General features: G+C 50.7%; 1 protein-coding gene across 1 annotated transcript in view; it reads left to right on the top strand.

The window, feature by feature from the left end:
• Window positions 1-941: 941 nt before the first annotated feature.
• The window catches only part of LOC126527771 (uncharacterized), a 76,746-nt gene continuing 57,420 nt past the window's right edge, over window positions 942-20,267 (top strand). The window contains exons 1-2 of the mRNA XM_055068926.1: window positions 942-1,441; window positions 2,350-2,718. Of these exons, the coding sequence (XP_054924901.1) occupies window positions 1,023-1,441; window positions 2,350-2,718 (788 nt within the window). The 5' untranslated portion in view covers window positions 942-1,022. The remainder of the gene's footprint in view (window positions 1,442-2,349; window positions 2,719-20,267) is intronic.

Below are 20,267 nucleotides of genomic sequence, written 5' to 3'. Positions count from 1 at the left end.
TTCCGGACTGTTCTGCGATAGTGTAGCTGCTGTTACTGCGATTGCGCAGTAGCAGCAGCTACACTATCTCAGCTCCTGAGCGATCTCACTGTAGCAGACAGATTCAGTTCAATGAATGTAACTAATTCATTATAAATGTCTCATATTTAGGCAGCCTATATGCGAATTACTTGTCTCGGTTTAGACAACACAATCTGTTACTTGCCCGTTCGATCAAACCACATGCTTCCACCCTTTGAAATCATGTCTGATGCTGTATAGTATTCACACTTCTCTCATTCAACGCTGTAAGTGCTTCTGGCAGCGTGCTGTCCCCTCCCCCCCCCCCCCTTTTTTTTTTCTCTTTATTACAATCAGATTGTTACGATGTAACGGATGACCGAAAGAAATAGCTTTTTTATCTTATTTAAAAGACCCTCGGTTGACTGGACGTTCATTTGCGAACCGCATTGCATGCGTTTAAGTATGCCTGTGAATCAGGCACGTAAATGAGGCACGCCTCTAATCAAATGATAAATAAATAAGTAAATCTTTTTTTGCAAAGAGGATCCTTCAAAAACTTTATATGTCACTGTGTTTGGAAATACAATACTGCATTCCAATATGCGGAGGTCTTTTGAAAATTTCATATTCAAAATGATTCGGAAATACCACTACTCGAGCGCGCTTCCGGAGGAAACGTTTTGGGAATTCGGAGTCATGCTGTTGGCAAACGCATCGAAAATAACGCGACGGGTCAATTTTTCACTGAGAACCGTAGGCTGCAACAAAACACAGTAGTCTTTGTGAGGAGTATACTCGATAAACCCGTGAACACAATGCATTGTTTGACGCGTAAGGAACAAGTTCTCGCGCTTGGCTTCACGCGGGGCTTTCGGTCGCATTAAATTTAGTGCAAGGGGTGTGCGAACGCTTCACGACGTTTCAAGGAGGTGCAGGCCGGAGACGAAGCTCCAGACTACGACGACTCCGTCGAGGAGAGCTGGAAGACGTCGCTGGAGGCGCACTCCGCGGGGGCCTTCATGGCGGACTTTGAGCTCGACCTCGGCTCCGACGGCGCCGCGGCGTCCTTCAACGACATGCGGTCGCGAGAGGGCGTCAGCGACGCCGGACGCGCCCTCTACGTCGCCTGGGAGGCGTGCCGGCGTCTGGTGAACGTGAGCACGCCGGTGCCGCGGAAGGCGTCGCGGTGCATCGCCCTGACCGCGGCCGATTACGGTCACGTGGTGCGAGCGCCGTACCTCTTCGCGGCCCTGACGACCGCGAGGCTGGTCCAGGTCAAAACCATGATCGGCGGCGTCGTTCGAGAGTTGATCGCGAGCATCGACGGCTCGCGTTGGATGCCCCGCAGGCTCCGGGAGGACCTGAAGAGCAGGGTCCGTCGCATGCGTTGGATGTTGGGATACGCGCCTCGCCTGGACCAGTGGAGCGGATTGGACAGGTCTGGTTTCCGATTTAGTCCATCGTGTGCGGTGCCCCTTGGCGGCCCGTGCAGTGTCACGCATGTTTAACATCGAAGGTTACGAGGAGGTATAATGTAGAGATAAGATGGTATGATGATGGCTGCAGAAAGCAGAAAAGAGCACGGGAAGCGGAAGAAGCAGACAAGGGAGCGGTGGGAAGGTTAAGTAATGGATACACAGGGTTAACAAGTATTAAAAATAAAAGACGAGGGGATATCAAGAATCGTTTTGTCCTAAACAAAGCCCTTGTTGATTTTTTTGACTAACCGGAGCCTGTTCCGCATGGATGGATGGATGGATGGATGGATGGATGGATGGGTGTTATGAGCGTCCCCTTTGGAACGGGGCGGTGGTTTGCGCCACCAAGCTCTTGCTACTATACTGCCTAATATCCTACCTAGGTTAAACAATGAAAAAAGAAATGAAAAACACTATGAACTACCACGCCCAAATTTTCTGATCCCCTATTGCGAACTGTGCTTTTGTACGTCTCCGTCTTTTGTCGTTTCCCTACTTCCACCAATCCTCCAATCGCCTCTTACTAATGTCTATTGCGCAAGTCACGGGCGCGAGCGCCATCTGTTACCGGAGCGTGCGCTTCAAGAAATCCCTGTATACGCACCGCGGAATGCATACGGTTGAGGCCTGGCTGTCGTCGACATCCCAGTGACATACCAGCGAGGAGTCTAGGTGCTAATAAAACAAAAATGGGGTCGGGGTTATAGTTTCGTTTTCTGCAGCAGTGCACGAGCAACTCATTTCTGCCTGTACATTTAATGGAGCGAAGTTTCGGAAGAACAACTTGCTACAGTTGAAAAAGGATTTACGATCGCTCCTCAGTGAGTTCCCCTTTTAAGAGGACACCGCGTTCCGTCCCGATCTCCAGGTTCTACCGCGGGTACCCGTCCGCAACGGGAGTCTTCGCGGCCGACTACTTGGCCTCGAGGCAGGAGCGCATGCGCCGGTTCCTGCAGTCCCTGCACGACGACGACGCGGACACGCGGTTCGCCTTCGTCGAGCAGCCCCGGACCGAGCCCACGTACGTGTCCTCGCAGAACAGGGTCGCCCTGCCGGCGGCGTCCATGCTCGCGCCCCTGTTCGAAGAGCGGAGCCTGCCGGAGGTCAACTACGGACTGCTGGGTTCCGTGCTGCTGAGGGTCATGACCCGCGCCGCCATCGACGAGATCGACGCCAGGCACGTCGGCGATAACCAGGACGCTTGGAGCCAGCGCAGTGCGAAGCAGTTCGTCGAAAGGTACATATACTCAACACTGTGTAAACGTTACACAGCAGAACCCCGTAACGTAACAAAGTCGCATCGGACACACGTAGATGCCTCCGTTAAATCCGATATTTGCTGTTGGAATATATTTCCTACACGGGGATAGCGGTGAGAAATATTGTATGTTCACCTCGTTAGAGCCAATAGTTTTGTACATGCGCGTTCGTTACATGAAGTTTTTTTTACACTATAGTGCTGGGGTGAGCTGCGGACTACCCGTTTGTTGACGCATTGCGCTGGTATCAGCATAAATGTAAGCGCATATAAGGCAGAAGTAACCAGAACGCCCTTTACGCGTAATTGCCCATGAATGTGAAGGGAAAATCTATTCGTGGGCGGTTTCTAAGCACACAGCGTAGGTCGCAAACGTAGGCTTCTTCGCCTGAATCTGGCCATACTGCTGCAGATACTGCGAACAGGGGAACCTAAGAACGCTTTCCACTTTATCGCGTTTCAAGTGATGCTGATGTTACATCCCGAACGAGCGCCCGCGAGCTTGGACCCGTGTTCGCAAAAGCATACTTGCGCTACAAAAGGATGGTAAGAGCACGTTTCAGACGAATGAGATGTTAGGCCTATATGTGTGTTAGCGAGCAGTTGGGCAATGACAAACAACACATACGAGCAAAAAGCTTCGTGAATTCGGCCTCGGTTCAGACGTTTCTCCAGTTTCAACGTTCGACAATTCTATACGCAATTCCCCCCTCCTCCACCCGCCAATTTTTAACCTCCGCTTGTTTGATGACGCTGGCTTCCGAACTAACGGAACGTACCACCTGGAATCAAAGTTTGCCTAAATTTCACCGTTTATCATTCATTCTCTTTAAAATAACGCAATCGTGAAAAGAACAGGGTGAATTTTAGTTATGCTGCAAAATCTAGTTTCCCGTTCACACCGAAATTAATCACCGATATCGTTTTAAGGATCAGGCATGTTCATTTTAATCCCTATTGAGCACGCCTATCCGAGAGCGCCTTGACAAATTTTATCGTTCAATTCCGACGTGTCTGACATAAGTGTCCAATCTACTGCTTAAAAAAAAAAAAAAAGTCGCAGTATCGCCTGAAAGGCGAAGCATACATTGCGTCTTGCGCAGCTCCACTCTTTCGTCATATACTCGTCCTCTTTCCGCCTCATGGTTCCGCTGCACCCTCCTCCTCCGCTTTCCTCTTCGCGCTCTCTCCGATATCGCCGCCTTACGCTCCGCCTTCGCTCTTTCATACTTCGCTCCCCTCGTTCGCTCGGTTACGGGGACGCCGAGGGACGACGCCGACGCTCGGCGCAGGAACGAGCGCCTAACTGCGCTCTAAAATACGGCTGTAGTATAGTGTCCATATTATCGCTACAATATGGCGTATCCGCCGCCACTGCGTTGCAGGTTGTCGTGCAAAGGGACGTCGGCAGGCGTCACGGTCGGCGCGCCGAGCGCGTCCGTCGGGGTTAGCGCCCTGCTTCGGGCATTCCGAAAAGCGGCCGCTCAAGATGGCCGCCGTCGCACAATGTCGCCGACGGAGCGCAGCAGCCGTGGCCGTCTGTTCTTCATGAGCCGCTGCCTGCTCTTCTGCGCCGACGACCGTAGCGGGGCTACGAAACCGGCGACGCACCATCGCTGCAACGTCATGGCCCGCCGTTCGTCGGAGTTTGCGGAGACCTTCAGATGCTCGAACTGGCGAAACCGGACGCGGGACCGGTGCGACGTCTGGTAGCCCAGCGAGAGACCAGCATGCGGTCGGCTGTGCAGGCCTCCGAGATCTGGAGGCTTGCGCGTGCACACGGCCCAATGCTCGGAGGCCACGGGTTGGCGCTCTCGACGAAGGCTCGGTTGGAAAGTAGCGCGGAAATGTAGAGAACGCCGGCTTTGAGAGGAAAACCGTCGTTACTTTTATTTTTTGCCTCGCACGCGTCGTCTGTTCCTTCTGTGCCTTGTGTCGACGTCATGCGACACGTTGCACGTAAAACAGCACGGGGGATTCAGTATGCGTGTTTTCCTCACAGGCAACTCTACACAGAGGCTCGTAAGGAAGTATTCTTTAATTGTGACAAGATAAAAATAAACGTGCGTTGCGTTAAGCTGCTCCTTCCGATACGTATCGATGAAGTAACCACACATTTAGAGCACGTGGCGGCGGACTCATCTCGGGGCCAGTAAATTTGTCTTCACAGGTTAGAATAGGAGACACACAGACGCCTGTGTTGGTTACGTGAGGTTAGATTTTTATGTAAACGCCCCATAGGTGCCGAGCCCACTCCGAAGATTTCCGGGGGGGGAGGGAGTTCCCTTCCCCCAGGCGATGCCGAAGCCAACATAACCCTCAAAAAAAAAAAAACCTTGTAGACTTCAGTGACCCCTTCGTCAGAGTTCTTTATCAACGGCGTGTGAAATGCACGTGAATGATGTGTCTCACTATTGCTCCTCTTTCCAGAAGACAATGCTAACAATTCCTTAAAAAAAGAGAGAGAGAAGCTCGTCAAATAATTTATAACATTTATTATAGGAATGGAAACCTCGCCACTTGCATGCAGAGGTCATAAATATACAGGGTGTCCCAACTATAGATATAAAAATATGCAAATGCCATGTAGCTGGACAGAACCAATAAGGTAGTTTGCCGTCGCTTGGAGATGCTCAGCATAATTCTTTTTGCATTCCGCCTTATTACATAATTGGTCTTAATGAATCAACTCCTCAAATAATATAATTATATGAAAAGTTCAGCAGCGTAGCTTTTTGGGCTTGTTGGTGCATGATTTGTATAGCAATGAATAGCGCGCAGAGGACGAGTCAGTAAAATTCAGACACACACACGAACAGTGCGAGCGCTAACTTCCAACAAATTTTATTTTTCACATACATCACTTTTATACGCCCGAAGTAGAGGCTATCGCTTATACAACCGGTATCAGCGTCACAGAAACGCTTGCTCTTTATCGCAGAGGAAAATAGAAGGTGTGCTTACACATGTGCGCCCTGCTCTGTTTATCTTTTCAGCTTCAACGATTTTCAAATAGCGACATTAAAAAGCAGACACAGGGTACCATTCAACGCCAACGGTCCGTGAGTTCCGCGGCTCGGGTTTTGCGCTGTCTCGAGAGATGGCGCCACGCTGCGTGAGCAAACAGGCAGCGCCCGGAGCGCCGCGGTCGGTTGTTTCGGCGAACTGATCGCTTAGCCAGTTATGCGTCAGAGAAGACTGCTGGACTGCACTACGTCAATTTTAAGATTGTGGCTAGTATCGCTTCCAACCAATCTGCTTAACCGGTAGCCATTTCATACTTACACCTGCTCTCTTATACACCTTATACAGCTACCTGTGCGTTTGCTAGATGGCGTGCCACCTGGTGCAATAATACGCATTAAAAAGCGGGCACGTATCGACGTTACGCGGCGCGCATGTCACATCGGGTGTCTCGACGCGTGCTATAGGGCGCGTTTATAGGGCATATTTTCCGCTAGAGTTAGCAGGTGTTAGCGCTTCCTGTTCCCCATTATCGTGCGCCCTATTTAGAATGTTATTACCTAGATGGTACTTAAGCGCGCCCGTTGGATGATCATTCCTCCAGAAATCAAAACATTTTTCTTTAAGTTACATCCGGCAACACTTAATTCCCGTCAAAACCTGGTTGGAAAAAAAGGGGGCTGTTTCACGCCGTTGTCGACTGTTATGTTGGTGCCTTGGGATTTGCCTGGCGGGAGGCCAGTGCTGTGGTGTGTCGACCGTGGAGGCAGTATTCATCCCCACATGGTGCCCGCTTCGGGCACATGACTGCTTGCACGGCTTGGGTGTCCTCGTGGCTGCACGGCGTCAACGACGGAAGCGGCCGCCTGCTCACGGACTGCTATTCGACCCCTCCTCGTGCCAACAGCAATGCAGACCCCCCCCCCCCCCCCCCTCCTTTGCGCGGCAGCGCCCAGGGGCAACCCTTTTACCGACCACCCAAGGACTATGTTTCGACACCGTGCCTGGCAGATTGTTCCCTTTGTCCTACGCCGGGCCATTGAACTTGCCCGGCGCACCATTCCGACCGACCACCAGATTGGCCTGACGACGCAGCGCGGTGCCCGGAGGCGCCGGCCAGTGAAAGCGGCGTTGGGACCACGGAGGCTGCCCGGATAAAATCCCTTAAATTTCGTAAAATAGCGACACTCTTCTCCTCCGCCGTCACTCCTCCTCGTTTCTCTCTTTCATGCTCCCTCCTCGACCGCGGCGCCGCCTACACTGCTCGAGCGTAGCAGCGGCACCAACATGTGCTCCTCGCCACTCCGTAGACGCTTCTCGAGCAAAAATGGCGCTGATGCACGACGCGAGGGCCCACGTGATGCTATTAGGCCAATGGCGACGCGGCGTCGGCTTCGGCCAGAGCGCGCGAGGAGGTGGCGGCATTCTTCAAAGCGTGGCACTACTTTACGAAGTTTAAGGGGCTTTATGCCCGGACCCTCTCTCTCTCTCAACCTTGTTCGTCCTTACGGACCGTCTGGGGAATCCGGGGACGGGGAGGTGTTATTTAAGCAGCTTACAGCTGCTCTGTTGCTCTCTCCTGATAAGCACCCCGACTTGTACACATTGTATAAAGAATTCTTCGCCGAGAAAGCTCTCCTCCTCTCTGACTCTGCGTGAAGTGGGGTCAAGACCTTCTGCCGGCCACGCATACCTCGGCACACGCAACACGACAAACTGCCGTTTGCGTTCACATTCTGAAATGACTGATGGCTATTTTGTAGGTTGTAGGGATGCCGTGTTCTTCAGGGACATCCTCCAAAAAAAAATAACGACACTTATGAGAGGTATAGGTATCGTATACCATACACAAATAGTTTCCTTGAGCGCGCCCTCTCCTGTCGCGCTCCAGCCACGGCCTTGAGGCGAGGGGGGCATTCTTCTCTGGCGGCTGCTGCTTACGACGCGGCACCATATCTTGAAAGCGATCTACGGCGCGGACAAAGTGCGCGCCCGCGCGGGCCTCATCTTCAGAGTGATCCGCGATCATTGCAGAGTGCGCGCAGTGCCGGTAGCTTCGTGTGCACGGTGCTTTCGACGTTTCGGTCGTTTTTCGCTCGATCGCTGCTACTGCCGCGTTTCCTCACTCCAACATCTTAATTGACAGCGAGTTTGCGCGCTCATTGAGCGAGATGTGTTCACGTTTACCTGTGCGTGCGTGACACCGTGTGTTGGAGATTCATATAAAAGACAAAAAATAGGTCTTAAAGCTCCTGGCGCATGCGTTGTTCTTCTTCTTTACGAATATTCCCCTAATGTGCTCAGGTGCCCTCTGATTTCTCCTGACGTGTGTTTGTGTATAGTGGTGTTAAAAAAGTTAGATTACGGGGTTTTACGTGCCAAATCACGATTTGATTATGAGGCACGCCGTAGTGGGGGCACTCCGGATTAATTTTTACCACCGGAATTCTTAACGTGCCCCCATTCACAGGACACAGACTACTACAAAGTGACACGAATCGGGCTTTCCACTAGTTCAATACGACCTCTCCCACGCCTGCAACAAACGGCGTGATGTCCACCGTTCCTTGTTAGTGCATTTTCTTGACACAAGGAAATCCTCTCTTTCTCCCTCCTCTCTCATTCCCGATATACTTATATCCTACCTGCCCATCCCTACCCATCCTCACTACCTATCTGCAGCTGCACGAAGTTATTTTTTTTTTTTTAGTACTCCAGCCGTTTGCATGTGCAGTTTTAGCGCTAGGTGAACATTACGACAATATGATCGCAATAAAACCCCCTCGTTCAAACCAGTCTACGACCCGATCGATACCAGCAGATGCGTATCAGGGAACGGCACCCATCACCTACCCTGCCGTCCTCGGGAAGGGAACATCCCCTAGCTTATAACCTTCTTCCGTGAAGGAGCAGCTAACCTGGGTCATGACCACGATGCGCGAGATGACCGATTCTGCTCGCATGCAAGACCCGCCACCTTCCCAGCCTGCTTCAAGCATGATAGGCATGATAGTGCCTCGATAACAGCGCTGGTGAAAGGGAAGGTTGTATCACCAAATAAATGTTTTATTATGCAAATATGTCCAGAACCACCGAGAAAATTGCGGCAGAACCCATCTCACGATGAACGCCGATGTCAGTACGATTACAAGGTGTCGTAAAGAAAACCTTTCTAGTTCACGTCGTCGTGAGGTTTCTGCATGTTTTCCAGTTCGGTTGAAGCTCACGTGTGGAGCAAGAATATCAGTTTCAACCTGTTTGAAGCGGTTCGTATGGCTTCGGAGCGGTTCATAGTTAATAATCTATCTATCTATCCATCTATCTATCTATCTATCTATCTATCTATCTATCTATCTATCTATCTATCTATCTATCTATCTATCTATCTATCTATCTATCTATCTATCTATCTATCTATCTATCTATCTACCTACCTACCTAACGTTTCCCTGCCTACATGGATCACTAGGTATATTGTAGTCAAACAAGTTGCGCATCTGGCTTCTGTGCAGAGGTAAGATGGTTCGAAACCAACCGTCGGACTAGCTTGGGTCACTGAGTATGTGGTAAGGTGTACAGACGTGACGCACTTCAGCGAACCTCATGCACGCCGACATGCGTCTACGCGGGACTGAGTAGGCACTTCTGTTCGCAGAAACTCTTCGACGCTGATTTGTAGCACTGGACATGCGCCACTCTGTGCTGGTGTCCAAAGAACCCCTTTGGCGCCAACTTGGGTGGCTCGGTATGTGCCAGCAGGTGCACGCCGCCTTTCAATGAACGCTCTCTGCGCCAACTTGGGTAACTTTGCATGCGCCACTGACAATATGCCGCCCTACAATGACGAAAAAGTTTTCGTAAACTTATCCGATCCTGGGAGAAATCGAGCCCACGTCACAAAGAATACTCAAGGACAGCGCGACGCATGTGGAGGCTGCGCCACAAATACGCTGGCTGTGTGCCGCTTTTCGACGAACGATTTTCACACTAACGCTTTAGAGATCTGCGCCACGAGTGTACTGGGAATGTACCGCTCTTCAGCGAATCTCTTGCCAAGCTGGGTCACTGAGGTATATGCCACTCATGCGTGGCGAGCGAGCGATGGAACCACTCTCAGCGTTCGCAGGCGCCTGTGAACCACACTTCTGATCACGGAGGACGCGCGCGCTTCTCGGCAGTGCCACCAGATGGCGCAGCGTGTCCAGTACGATGTTAAAGTTCTGCCTGCTTTGCTCGATATGTAGGCAGAAGAGCGTCATTATGGCTTGGGTTGCCACGTCCACCCGATACAACGGGTTGACCACAACAACATCATCATCATCATCATAAAAAAACACGACACTCTGCTCCTCCGCCTTCACTCCTCGTTTCTCCTCTCTTTCACGCTCCCTCCTCGACCATGGCGCCACCTACACTGCTCGGGCGTAGCAACGGCGCCAACATGCGCTCCTCGCCACTCCGTGGACGCTCCTCGAGCAAAGATGGCGCTGAAGCAACGCGCGAGGGCCCACGTAATGCTATTAGGCCAATAGCGACGCGGCGGCGGTCTCGGCCACAGCGCGCGAGGGGGAGGCGGCATTCTTCAAAGCGTGGCACTACTTTACGAAGTTTAAGGGGCTTAAATAAGAAGGGCGAGAGAGGAGTCCGGTTGCCGCATGACGTGTTTCTCAGCGTTCGCACGCAACGGTGCGCCATGCATACGGAGCTCATGTGGAGGCTTGTCGGTGTCGGCGCCGTATGGGGCAGAGTTTCCTCAGGAAAGTGCTAGAGAGGAGTCACGTTGCAGCCACACGCCTCATACATAACTAGTTTCCAGGGTGAAAATGCATTGCGAGACTATATTGGGCTCAAAGCTAACGAATTACATTCGATAGTCGTCGTGAGATGAGTTCTGCCGCAATATTTTTCTGTTGGCTCTCCCGCATCATGCAAAGCCACGTGATGCGACACAAGTTGAAAGTGTTGCGGTGGATGCTGGGGCGCTCGACTGGAGCGGCGTACTCGGAGAGAAGCAGCCCTGCGCTCTCCCGTCACGTCGGGGCACTGCGTTCCATTGTCACGACCAGGATGGCGGCCCTCTACAATGGCGGCCTTGTTCAGCTTTTCCTCGGCTGCTTCAAGTCTTTTTTTCCACTACCTTCCGTGCATCATGCTCCCTATTTAGCTCATTTTTGAATTCTGTTTGACAAGTTCCTGTTTGACAAGAACCTGTTTGACAAGAACCTGTTTGACAAGAACCTGTTTGACAAGTTCCTCCTGGAAAGCCTCAATTTTCTCGAGCTTAGCATCGACATCACAGTGTGTGCCGATTGACTCGGTTCCCTCTCCATTTTCATCCGTCCCCTCATCTGCCTTGAGAGACCCCCGCGCACTGCCTGCTTTCCCGGCTTTCTTGCCATGTATTACACGGCTTTTTCTAATGCAAATACTATAATGCTAAAATAATGCAGAGCACGTGCCTTCTGGAAAAAACCGTTCAGCACAGGATCTAAATCCTTAAAATGTCGCAAAATAATTCTCACCAATGTTTTAAAAGCAATCAATGCCGCAGAGACTTAAGGTATGACACGTTTTCGCACGTGTTCAACCAGGCGGCCACGCTCTCACTTTCCTACCAACACACACACACAGTAAAACCACTACTAGCTATTAGTCTTGTCACTTGGTGGTGGCGCAGGTAGGGAGGGGGGGGTATATACCGCTTAGTTTCGGCGGGGGGGTATGCCCGCCCCTTGTGTCTGCCATATGGCAGCGATGCTGCACGAAAGCTCTGCCAGTTGTGCTGAATGCTAGTCAGAATGATGCCAGCACATGCCTATTTTTGAAAGGTAGGCATTTTTTTTTTTCTTAAAAATAGCTTACTTTTTAATTAAGAGGTGTTAAAGACTGCATCAAGTGTAAGAAAAGGAGTCTTGTTAAAGCCTGCTTAGCAACTCACTGCTGCATTCACCAGGACTTGGAGACAATTTTTTTCAGTTGCACAATGCAAGAATACCTGGACGTGGCTGCCACAAGTATGTTAAACTTCAAATTCTGAGGTTTTATGTGTCAAAACCACAATCTGATCATGAAGCAAGGCATAATGGGGGGGGGGGGGGGGGGGGGGGGCTCCGGATTGTGTCTAACCACCTGAGGTTTTTAACATGCACCCACTGCGTGGCGCATAGGCGAAAAGCAGCCGCCATAGCCAGGATTGGATCCCGCGCCCTCAGGCTTAGCAGCGCCACACCATAGCGACTATGTCACCACAGCGAGTATCAAGTATATTGACTTAAAAAGAAGGTGCATCTTGAGTTTTATGATATTTGCCAGTGTACAAAAAGCACTTTAGTGAATATTGGTAGGAATGGCCTGCCGAGGTGGCAACATGCAAGTTTTCACAGCCAGCTGCAGCTGCGAGCGTGGCGAGCTTCCCCGAAGATACCATGCAAGCCTTCAACACCCGCCGCGGTGACTCGTTTCGTAGGAACCAGAGAGGACAGCGCTAACCAACCATGCAGTTACTTCAGAGAAGTGCGGACTACGGCGGTGTCAATCCACCGGGCGCCTCGTTCGGAGATGCCTTGCGGTGCCTCTTCACGGGCCTTTGAAGACGCCATACTATGGGCAGCGGCGGAGGCCACTGTGCGAGGTCCGCTCCGGAATTTAGAGGCGCCGGCTGGGGTCAAGCGTGACCAACTGGCTACGGGGACGCAAGACAATGTACACCACGATGGCCGCGTTGCGAAGGTCAGCTGCGAGTGCTGCGAAGGTCGTCTGCCCTCGGAGGGGGGGGGGGGGCAGTGAATGTGCGTACGTGTATGTGTAAACCGTCCCGCGGAGAGGCGGCTTGTTTACGATGGCGTCGAACGTTTGAACGTTTTGCCTCACCTAGGGATCTAGGGAACACGAAGTCCTTATAGGCGGCCGTTGTCGGCTGCTAGAGTGGGCTCGTCGTCGTGCTCTGCGCTCGTCAATGTACGCGTGAGCTGTGTGCTCGTTTGCTGTATGCTTCGTTTTGCGGGCTGCATTTGGGAGTCACGCTAGACTATGTAAATGTATCACTTGAATAAAATGTAAATACTGTAAATAAACCCTGTTCGCCTAGTCCTGTCGCCACAAGCTTTACTTGCATTCTGATTTGCGTGGGTATCGCAGCAAGTATTGTGTGACAGCAGAGCCAAAGCTTAAAGTAGCGACCACGGTCCTAATGTGTTTGACGAGAGCTGACCTGTTGTGGTTGTGTGAAGAGATCGAGGTAGACGTAGATCAGGACTTGACGGAAGCAGAGATTCGTAAGACCATTTTGCAAAGTGGCAATCATGTGAAATTCATAGAACAAATGGGGAAACGAATTCTAAGCAAAAGAAAGGAACGGGAATCAATCAGGCAAGAACGCCAAGAGCATGAGCAAAAACGGAAAAAGCTTGAAAAGGAAATTGCAGCAGTGAAGAAACAGAAGGGGTATTTGCAGCAGTTAAACGCACGAAGAGAACAGAAGGCTTGAGAAATCTGTAGGCTGGACGCAGCGAAAGTGGGAAGAAGTAGATAGCAGATTTTGCTCGAAAGCCGAGAGAAGTACCTGCGAGAGTAGCGGCACATTCGTAGGTGAACGGAAAAAGCGAGAAGCTAATGATGCCTTAGTGGCAGCAGATGCCGTTAAAGGCCGTAGTGAGAGCGACGAGGCGCTGTGCCAACAGAGCACTGTAGAGACAGCTAGGCCAGCTGTTAATGAATTGGCACACTCACCACGCGTGTGCGTCGCAGGTAATGTTAACGAGGTCGCTAACGAAGTAGAGAGCACTGCTGAACCGATAGACGCGAGCACCCATGTCGAGTCAGATCTGCATGCCGAAGTGCAGTGGCAGCTGGACGATGCAGTTGAGGGCGACTCTCAGGATTGCGAGCTGCGTAGCTCAAGAGAAAACAACTGCATTGTTCAGGGATCGGTGCAACTCTCCGCCAGTCTAGGTAGCCAAGAGAGGGATGACTTCGTTAAGGATCATTCGGACTGTCCGGGTAAGAGACCGATTCGGGCCGACGAGGTGTGTACCGGCCAGCACAAGGCGCCAGAAGTCGACGTGAAAGCGAGTTCAAAGAGAAAGCGCCGCAGAAAGAAGCGCGGGAAAAATCGGGAAGCCGTAGCGCAGCCAAAAAGGGCGAGAGGCGCGAAAACCCAAGGCGGAGGAGAAGAAAGGTGCGGTCGTGGTTAACGACGTTGGCGCATCAAACACGTTCGAGCCACAGGTTAAAAGGAGACCGAGAAGCATGTTCTGCACGGACAAAGGGCACGGGTCAGTTAAGTTCCTCGTCGTTCTTTTCGGAGTGCAGCATGTAGGGCGAAGGAGCGCCAGGTGGAAAGACGAGACGAGTTATTAGATTTGGCAGTCGTTGCAGGGAGGACCTTGATTCTTCGTCGGGACTTGGGCGAGCATGATTTATTTACGTGTATTACAGTTTAAACAAGACATACATCGACAGTCTAGCGTGACTCCCAAATGGATCCCGCAAGACGAAGCTACAGCAAACGAGCACACAGCTCACGAGTACATTTCGAGCACGACAACGAGCACAGCCTAGCAGCCGACAGTCGCTGCTTATAAGCACTCCGTTCGACGTCATCGTTCGACGTCATCGTAGAAAGTCCTCGTGGTCGCCTTTGAGAGAAGGGGGTAGGGGTTTTACACACACACATGTCGCACACGTTCCAGTGCTCTCTCCGAGGGCTGACGACCTTTGCAGCGCAGTCGTCGTGGTATCCATTGTCTGGCTTCCCCGTAGTCATGTGGTCACGCCCGACCCCAGCCGGCGCCTCTAAATTCCAGAGCGGACGTAGTCCGCAGTTCTCCAAAGGGAGTTCACGGTTGGTCAGCGCTGTCCTCGCTGGTTCTCTGAAGGGAGCCACCACCCCGGATTGATCGACGCACCTGCAGCGGGCTGAAATAGCTGCAGGCCGATCCTAACAGAGGTGGTAGGGAGTCGCGACGCGGTCAGTCGAGTTAGTGATGAAAGCGTGGCGCCAGGACGTAAATTAAGCCAGAAACTGTAACGTGTTGAAGGAGCTGCTAGTGTGTCGGCCCTTTTGTTGTTCCGGGGTAGTCAGAGTAGCTTTTGAACCGCGACCAACTCGAGTACGGCTCAAAAGTATGAGTCAGTCGTAATCGCTTGGAACGGGAGGCCAAGAGAGCTTCCGTAGAAGTAAGAAGTGCTGTTTTGTTTTATTTTTGAGCATTGGATAATTTTCGCGATTTGAGACTAAAAATTGCTTTGAATAAGTAAGGTGCGAGCTTTCTTTATGTTTTCGTTTGAGAATCTCCGATGTTTGATAGAGGTGTTTTATGTAAAAATTAGGTCTCGCGAATTGTTCATTAATGAGCAGATAGGCTTTCTTTTTGTGTGTGTGTGAGTAACCTGAATGCCAATGTTATCGGTGAGAGGCCTATGGTAACGCGTGTGTGTCTTAGTTAACCTTTTTTTTTATAAGTGTTTTCTTTTTTAATTTTCTAAGGTTAAGCGCGTAGGTTTTCAGTAAGTGCGTAATTTGCACTGAGAAGAGCTCTTAGTTCCATTAGCGCGTGTCCTGTGCGGACGGAAGGAAGCTGATTTTTGACTGGGTTGCTCGTGTGTAATGAGGGTAGCCGTATTCTGACTTCTCTAATAACCGTGCGCGGAACGAGTTATTAGGAGACGCATTTTTTTAAAGGGTTCTGCGGAGTGCGTAAGTTACGCAAATGAAGTTCTTGTTTAGGTTACGTGTCCTGTAGGGACTAAAGGAAGAAACGTGAGTAAGAGTAATGAAAGGTTTGCCTACGACGCAAGTACGCGTTCTGTATAGTCACCACAAAGCTAGCGCGCTTGTGATTACGTACTTGTAGAGTTGACCGGACTGTTCAGTGGCAACAGTACGTGAGATAAGTATGCCACTGCGATAGGGTAAGAACAGGCTGTTCGTGAAGTTAGGCTGGCGTGGCGAGCTTCCTCGAAGATACCATGGAAGCCTCCAACACCCGCCGCGGTGACTCGTTTCGTAGGAACCAGCGAGGATAGCGCTAACCAACCATGCACTTACTTCAGAGAAGTGCGGACTACGGCGGTGTCAATCCACCGGGCGCCTCGTTCGGAGACGCCTTGCGGTGCCTCTTCACGGGCCTTTGAAGACGCCAGACAATGGGCAGCGGCGGAGGCCACTGTGCGAGGTCCGCTCTGGAATTTAGAGGCGCCGGCTGGGGTCAAGCGTGACCAACTGGCTACGGGGACGCAAGACAATGTACACCACGATGGCCGCGTTGCGAAGGTCAGCTCCGAGTGCTGCGAAGGTCGTCTGCCCTCGGAGTGTGTGTGTGTGGTGGGGGAGGGGGGGGGGACAGTGAAAGTGCGTACGTGTATGTGCAAGCCGTCCCGCGGAGAGGCGGCTTGTTTACAATGGCGTCAAACGTTTTGCCTCACCTAGGGATCAAGGGAACACGGGAAGACTTTATAAGCGGCTGTTGTCGGCTGCTAGAGTGTGCTCGTCGTCGTGCTATGTGCTCGTCAGTGTACTCGTGAGCTGTGTGCTCGTTTGCTGTATGCTTCGTTTTGCGGGCTCCATTTGGGAGTCACGCTAGACTGTGTAAATGTATCACTTGTTTAAAACGTAAGATACTGTAATTAAACCCTGTTCACCTAGTTCCTCTCAAGTTCCTCTCTACGACCTTCAACCCTTACAAACGGTGGCAGCGGCGAGATCGTCCGACAACTCCTACAATATTGACAAAAATTTCCAGATATTAATGCAACCAAGATAAAAACAGCATTTATTAAAAGCTGGAAATTTTACTTAAAGTTTGAATTTTTGTTGAAGTTTTTAATTTCATTACGGTAAAAGATATGTACCAGATCAGATGACACGAAAGTAGGTCTCAGCTGCTCTGCCAATGCTACAGTGGAAAATACTGCGCATGGAGGGTATGTTTGCATCTATTATTGGCTAATCCCATGTTTTGTCATGTTTGCACATGTGTAGAGCAGCAGCAGAAGGGTGAAGTTACGAAACTTTCAAGAGACTATTTGGCATTCGAGTGAGATGAAGGTGTGGGATACTATAGGGCTCGATGCGAACTGTTGGAGTATTCATACTCGGTAGCACTTGTAGAAGGGCATGGCAGCAAAACTGAGGGTGGATGCAGAGTGATCAGTCGTGCTGATTGACCATGGAGAGGTTGGTGTAGCCTTGAGGACAGTGGTGTGAAGAATTCAAGGCAAAGCAGTCGGCACAGTGCCAAGGGCTGTGGCATTGGGGACTACAGGGAATACCCTGTATGGCTGGCACCTTGGGTTTTAGAGAACAGCAGAAAGGTTCAGAAAGCGGTCAAAGAGATAGAGCCTTGTAGTTCCAAAGGGCAGACTGGTAGCCAGAACAAAATCCCAATCAAGTGAACATGATAGTCGGCAAGGCCACTGGAGTGTTGTATAGCAGCAGCAGCAGGTTAAATGCATCAAGCTAGCAGGATGGTTGCCCGCAGGGTGTCTAAAGGTGAACGTTAAAGCAGCATAGAGGAGTTACAAATGTTTGTTGGCAGCATCTGCCACAGCACGTAGTGCGGGCTGCACCGTAGTGCCATTGAAGTAAACAACTGATAAAAAAAAAATGGGCTCCTGGGGATCTGTGAAAAAAAAACTGAAATTTTCTTGATCTTTGGCATTGAACCTAAAACTGCAGTTGAAACTTGGCACAGCAACTATTGCCGTGCATTCATCAATTTAATGTTACGAGTCAAAGTTGGCAAGAAATTCCTTTTTTTCCCAGAGGGGTTTGTCTGCCTAATTTTGATCGTAGATGTACGTTACAACTTACAACCTGTTCCAACAAGGTGTCAACAATGCTAGGACAAAAGCATGCAAGATGAGGGTTGAGATATGGTCCAGCAAGCCCTCCAAGAACATGGCTGCTGGGAGAGTGTCTGCTGAGTAATGTAGCAGGCAAAGTTGTTTCAAGTGTCCTTTCAGAATGTGTTGCAGAGGGTCAGGGTCCCTCAACAAGCCTCGGCACTGCAAGTCGTATAACTCTGCAGAACTTGGCTTCATAGAGAGGCCATTATGTGCAGGAGCCAAGACCCATTCAAGCGAGCCATGTGACAACACAAGCGTTCCAGCTTTATGTTACCTTATGTCTTGGCTAGAGCTGTGCTCCTAGCTCAGAGAATGCTGTTCACGTTCTAAAGAAGGATATTTGTCTGCAGTGCCCAGCATTAACAATGAATACTTGACCTTTGCAGATGATTTTAATGTGCTTGCTTTACTAATATAGACTAATGACAATTGCATTAGAGCAAGCATATTGTGCTGCAAACATTACTGATGCCATGATTCTGCCTTGTTGCTGTGAGTGGTAGGTGGAAGAAACAAGTACAGTAGCTGCTGTGGCAAGATTGAGCAGCTGAGGAAAGCATCTACAAAATGGCACGATTAGCAGAACCCAGCTGGTCACTGAACCGCAAATAGCAACTTGCACAGCCAGAAGTACCAGCTATTCAGAGATTACTTGTACCATGAAATATTTTGGAGGTTGGCCTAAACACTTTTAGCATTGTCAGCTCTTCCAAGTTCAGGAAAGAAATAATGGCACATGAAGAAATATACATATACAAAACTGCAAGATTACTTCGTGAAAGTTTGCTTTCAAAAAGGCACCTATATCGACCAGAAGCTGCAGCAAGAATGATGACAGTTTCAGCTAATCATGCAATGCCGGGCCAACCCACGGCGGAGGTGAAGCGGACGTTAAGCACTCCCCCTACGTGGGCCGACCCCGAAGATTGTGCAATGCCGGGCCAACCCACGGCGGAGGTGAAGCGGGCGGTAAGCACTCCCCCTACGTGGGCCGACCCCAAAGATTGTGCAATGCCGGACCAACCCACGGCGGAGGTGAAGCGGGCGGTAAGCACTCCCCCTACGTGGACAGACCCCGAAGATTGTGCAATGCCGGGCCAACCCACGGCGGAGGTGAAGCGGGCGTTAAGCACTCGTCATACGAGGACCGATCCCAAAGACGGTGCAATGCCGGGCCGACCCGCGGCAGAAGTGACCCGTGGCATTAAAGGGCAGCTGAAACGGTTTTCAATTACCATGAATTGCTGGGATTGGGAAGAACAGACCTAATAATTTACGGTTCCGAATTTTTTTTTCGTTTTGTTAATATAAGAGGCAGTAATCGCTTTATAAATCACCCCCGCGGACACGCCCCCATCGCTTCCCGGAGCGCCGGGTGAGGTGGTTGCCAGAGCAGAGAACCGGCGAGAGTGACGTCACTCGCGGGGACCGAGGTGCCGGACCGGCGTGCTGGCATGCCTCTTTCCGTCCTGCGCTTTACTGAACGACGCTACGAGAGATTTGCCGCCGCCGCCGCCGCTCACGTTTGTTTTCTTTTGCGATTTTCGTAAACTGTTCTTTCCTTCTGTGCTGCGTGAGTGCATACAGCCAAGGGTGCCCAACATGCCGTCGTTCTGTGCAGCATTCGGCTGCGCGAACACAGGCGGGCGACGCGATGTGGTATTTCACAGGTTCCCGAAGGACAAGAAGCTTGTAGCGCAGTGCGGTGAGGAGAGATAAGTTCGTGCCGACGAAATCAACTGTGCTGTGCTCGGACCATTTCCGCGATAGCCGGATAGCCTTACGACAAATGCGTTGTTGCTAGCGTTGCTATATACTCCGTTCCATACATCAGGTGCAACGCTGTGGAGGCTTGAGATACTTCTTGCAGTGGCTGCGTTCGCACTTAGAAAAAGTTCGGTGTTTCTTGACCAGATTTTTGAGAAGATTTTTCGTATATAAGCTCAGTTCTGAATGAAAAAAAAAAAGAATTTACCCATAGAAACAATCCCTGTACTTATACGGCTGCTAACACTTCTTTTAAATCAATTTTCTTTACGGCATTTTTTAATTGCAGCCCGTCGCGGCAGCTTCACGTGCATGCTCGCGCGAGCAAACGCCGCTGGCACGCTGCGAAGCATAGACGGAAACGCGCGCAGTAATAAATTTTGGTGACAGGACTTCGAGCGTAGCTTCCACAGCGATGCACCTGAGGTATGAAATGGAGTATAGGCTTGCCTAGTGACGTTCGACGTACGGTTGCAGTTATCGTGTTTACCACACAGCGGTGCTAAAACTGCCTAATATCTTTATGTCAACACTAGCATGGAGCACGCATACCGATTCTTGATTGAGCCACAATCGCAAAGTCGTCGAACCTTATAGTATGAATATTGCACATATAATACCTCTGGCCATCTCTGGATGTGTACGATAAGCAACTTCCATGACTGTACCTCGCAGCACTGCATGTGCGCACTTTGAAACGCGGGACATGTTCGCGATCGTGTATCAACACTAAAAAAACCACGGGCTTTAGACAAGCAGCGGCAAGGTGCTTGACATCGCGGAATTGCACCCGTGTTTACAATCTAATAAGAAGTTAGTGCTTCGGCATTCTTCCAGCTGCAAGTTCCCAGTGACACTTTAGCGCATTTTTTCTCCCGTCATTGGAACGTGCAGCTACATGAAAAAAAAAAAAAAAAAACATGCGTACCAGCTAAGATTTCCAACGCGCG

The sequence above is a fragment of the Dermacentor andersoni genome, chromosome 9, assembly GCF_023375885.2.
Source record: "Dermacentor andersoni chromosome 9, qqDerAnde1_hic_scaffold, whole genome shotgun sequence".
In the NCBI taxonomy this organism is placed as follows: Eukaryota; Metazoa; Arthropoda; class Arachnida; order Ixodida; family Ixodidae; genus Dermacentor; species Dermacentor andersoni.
The sequence above is the reverse complement of the archived record's forward strand: the minus strand, read 5'-3'. Positions and strand labels throughout refer to the sequence as shown.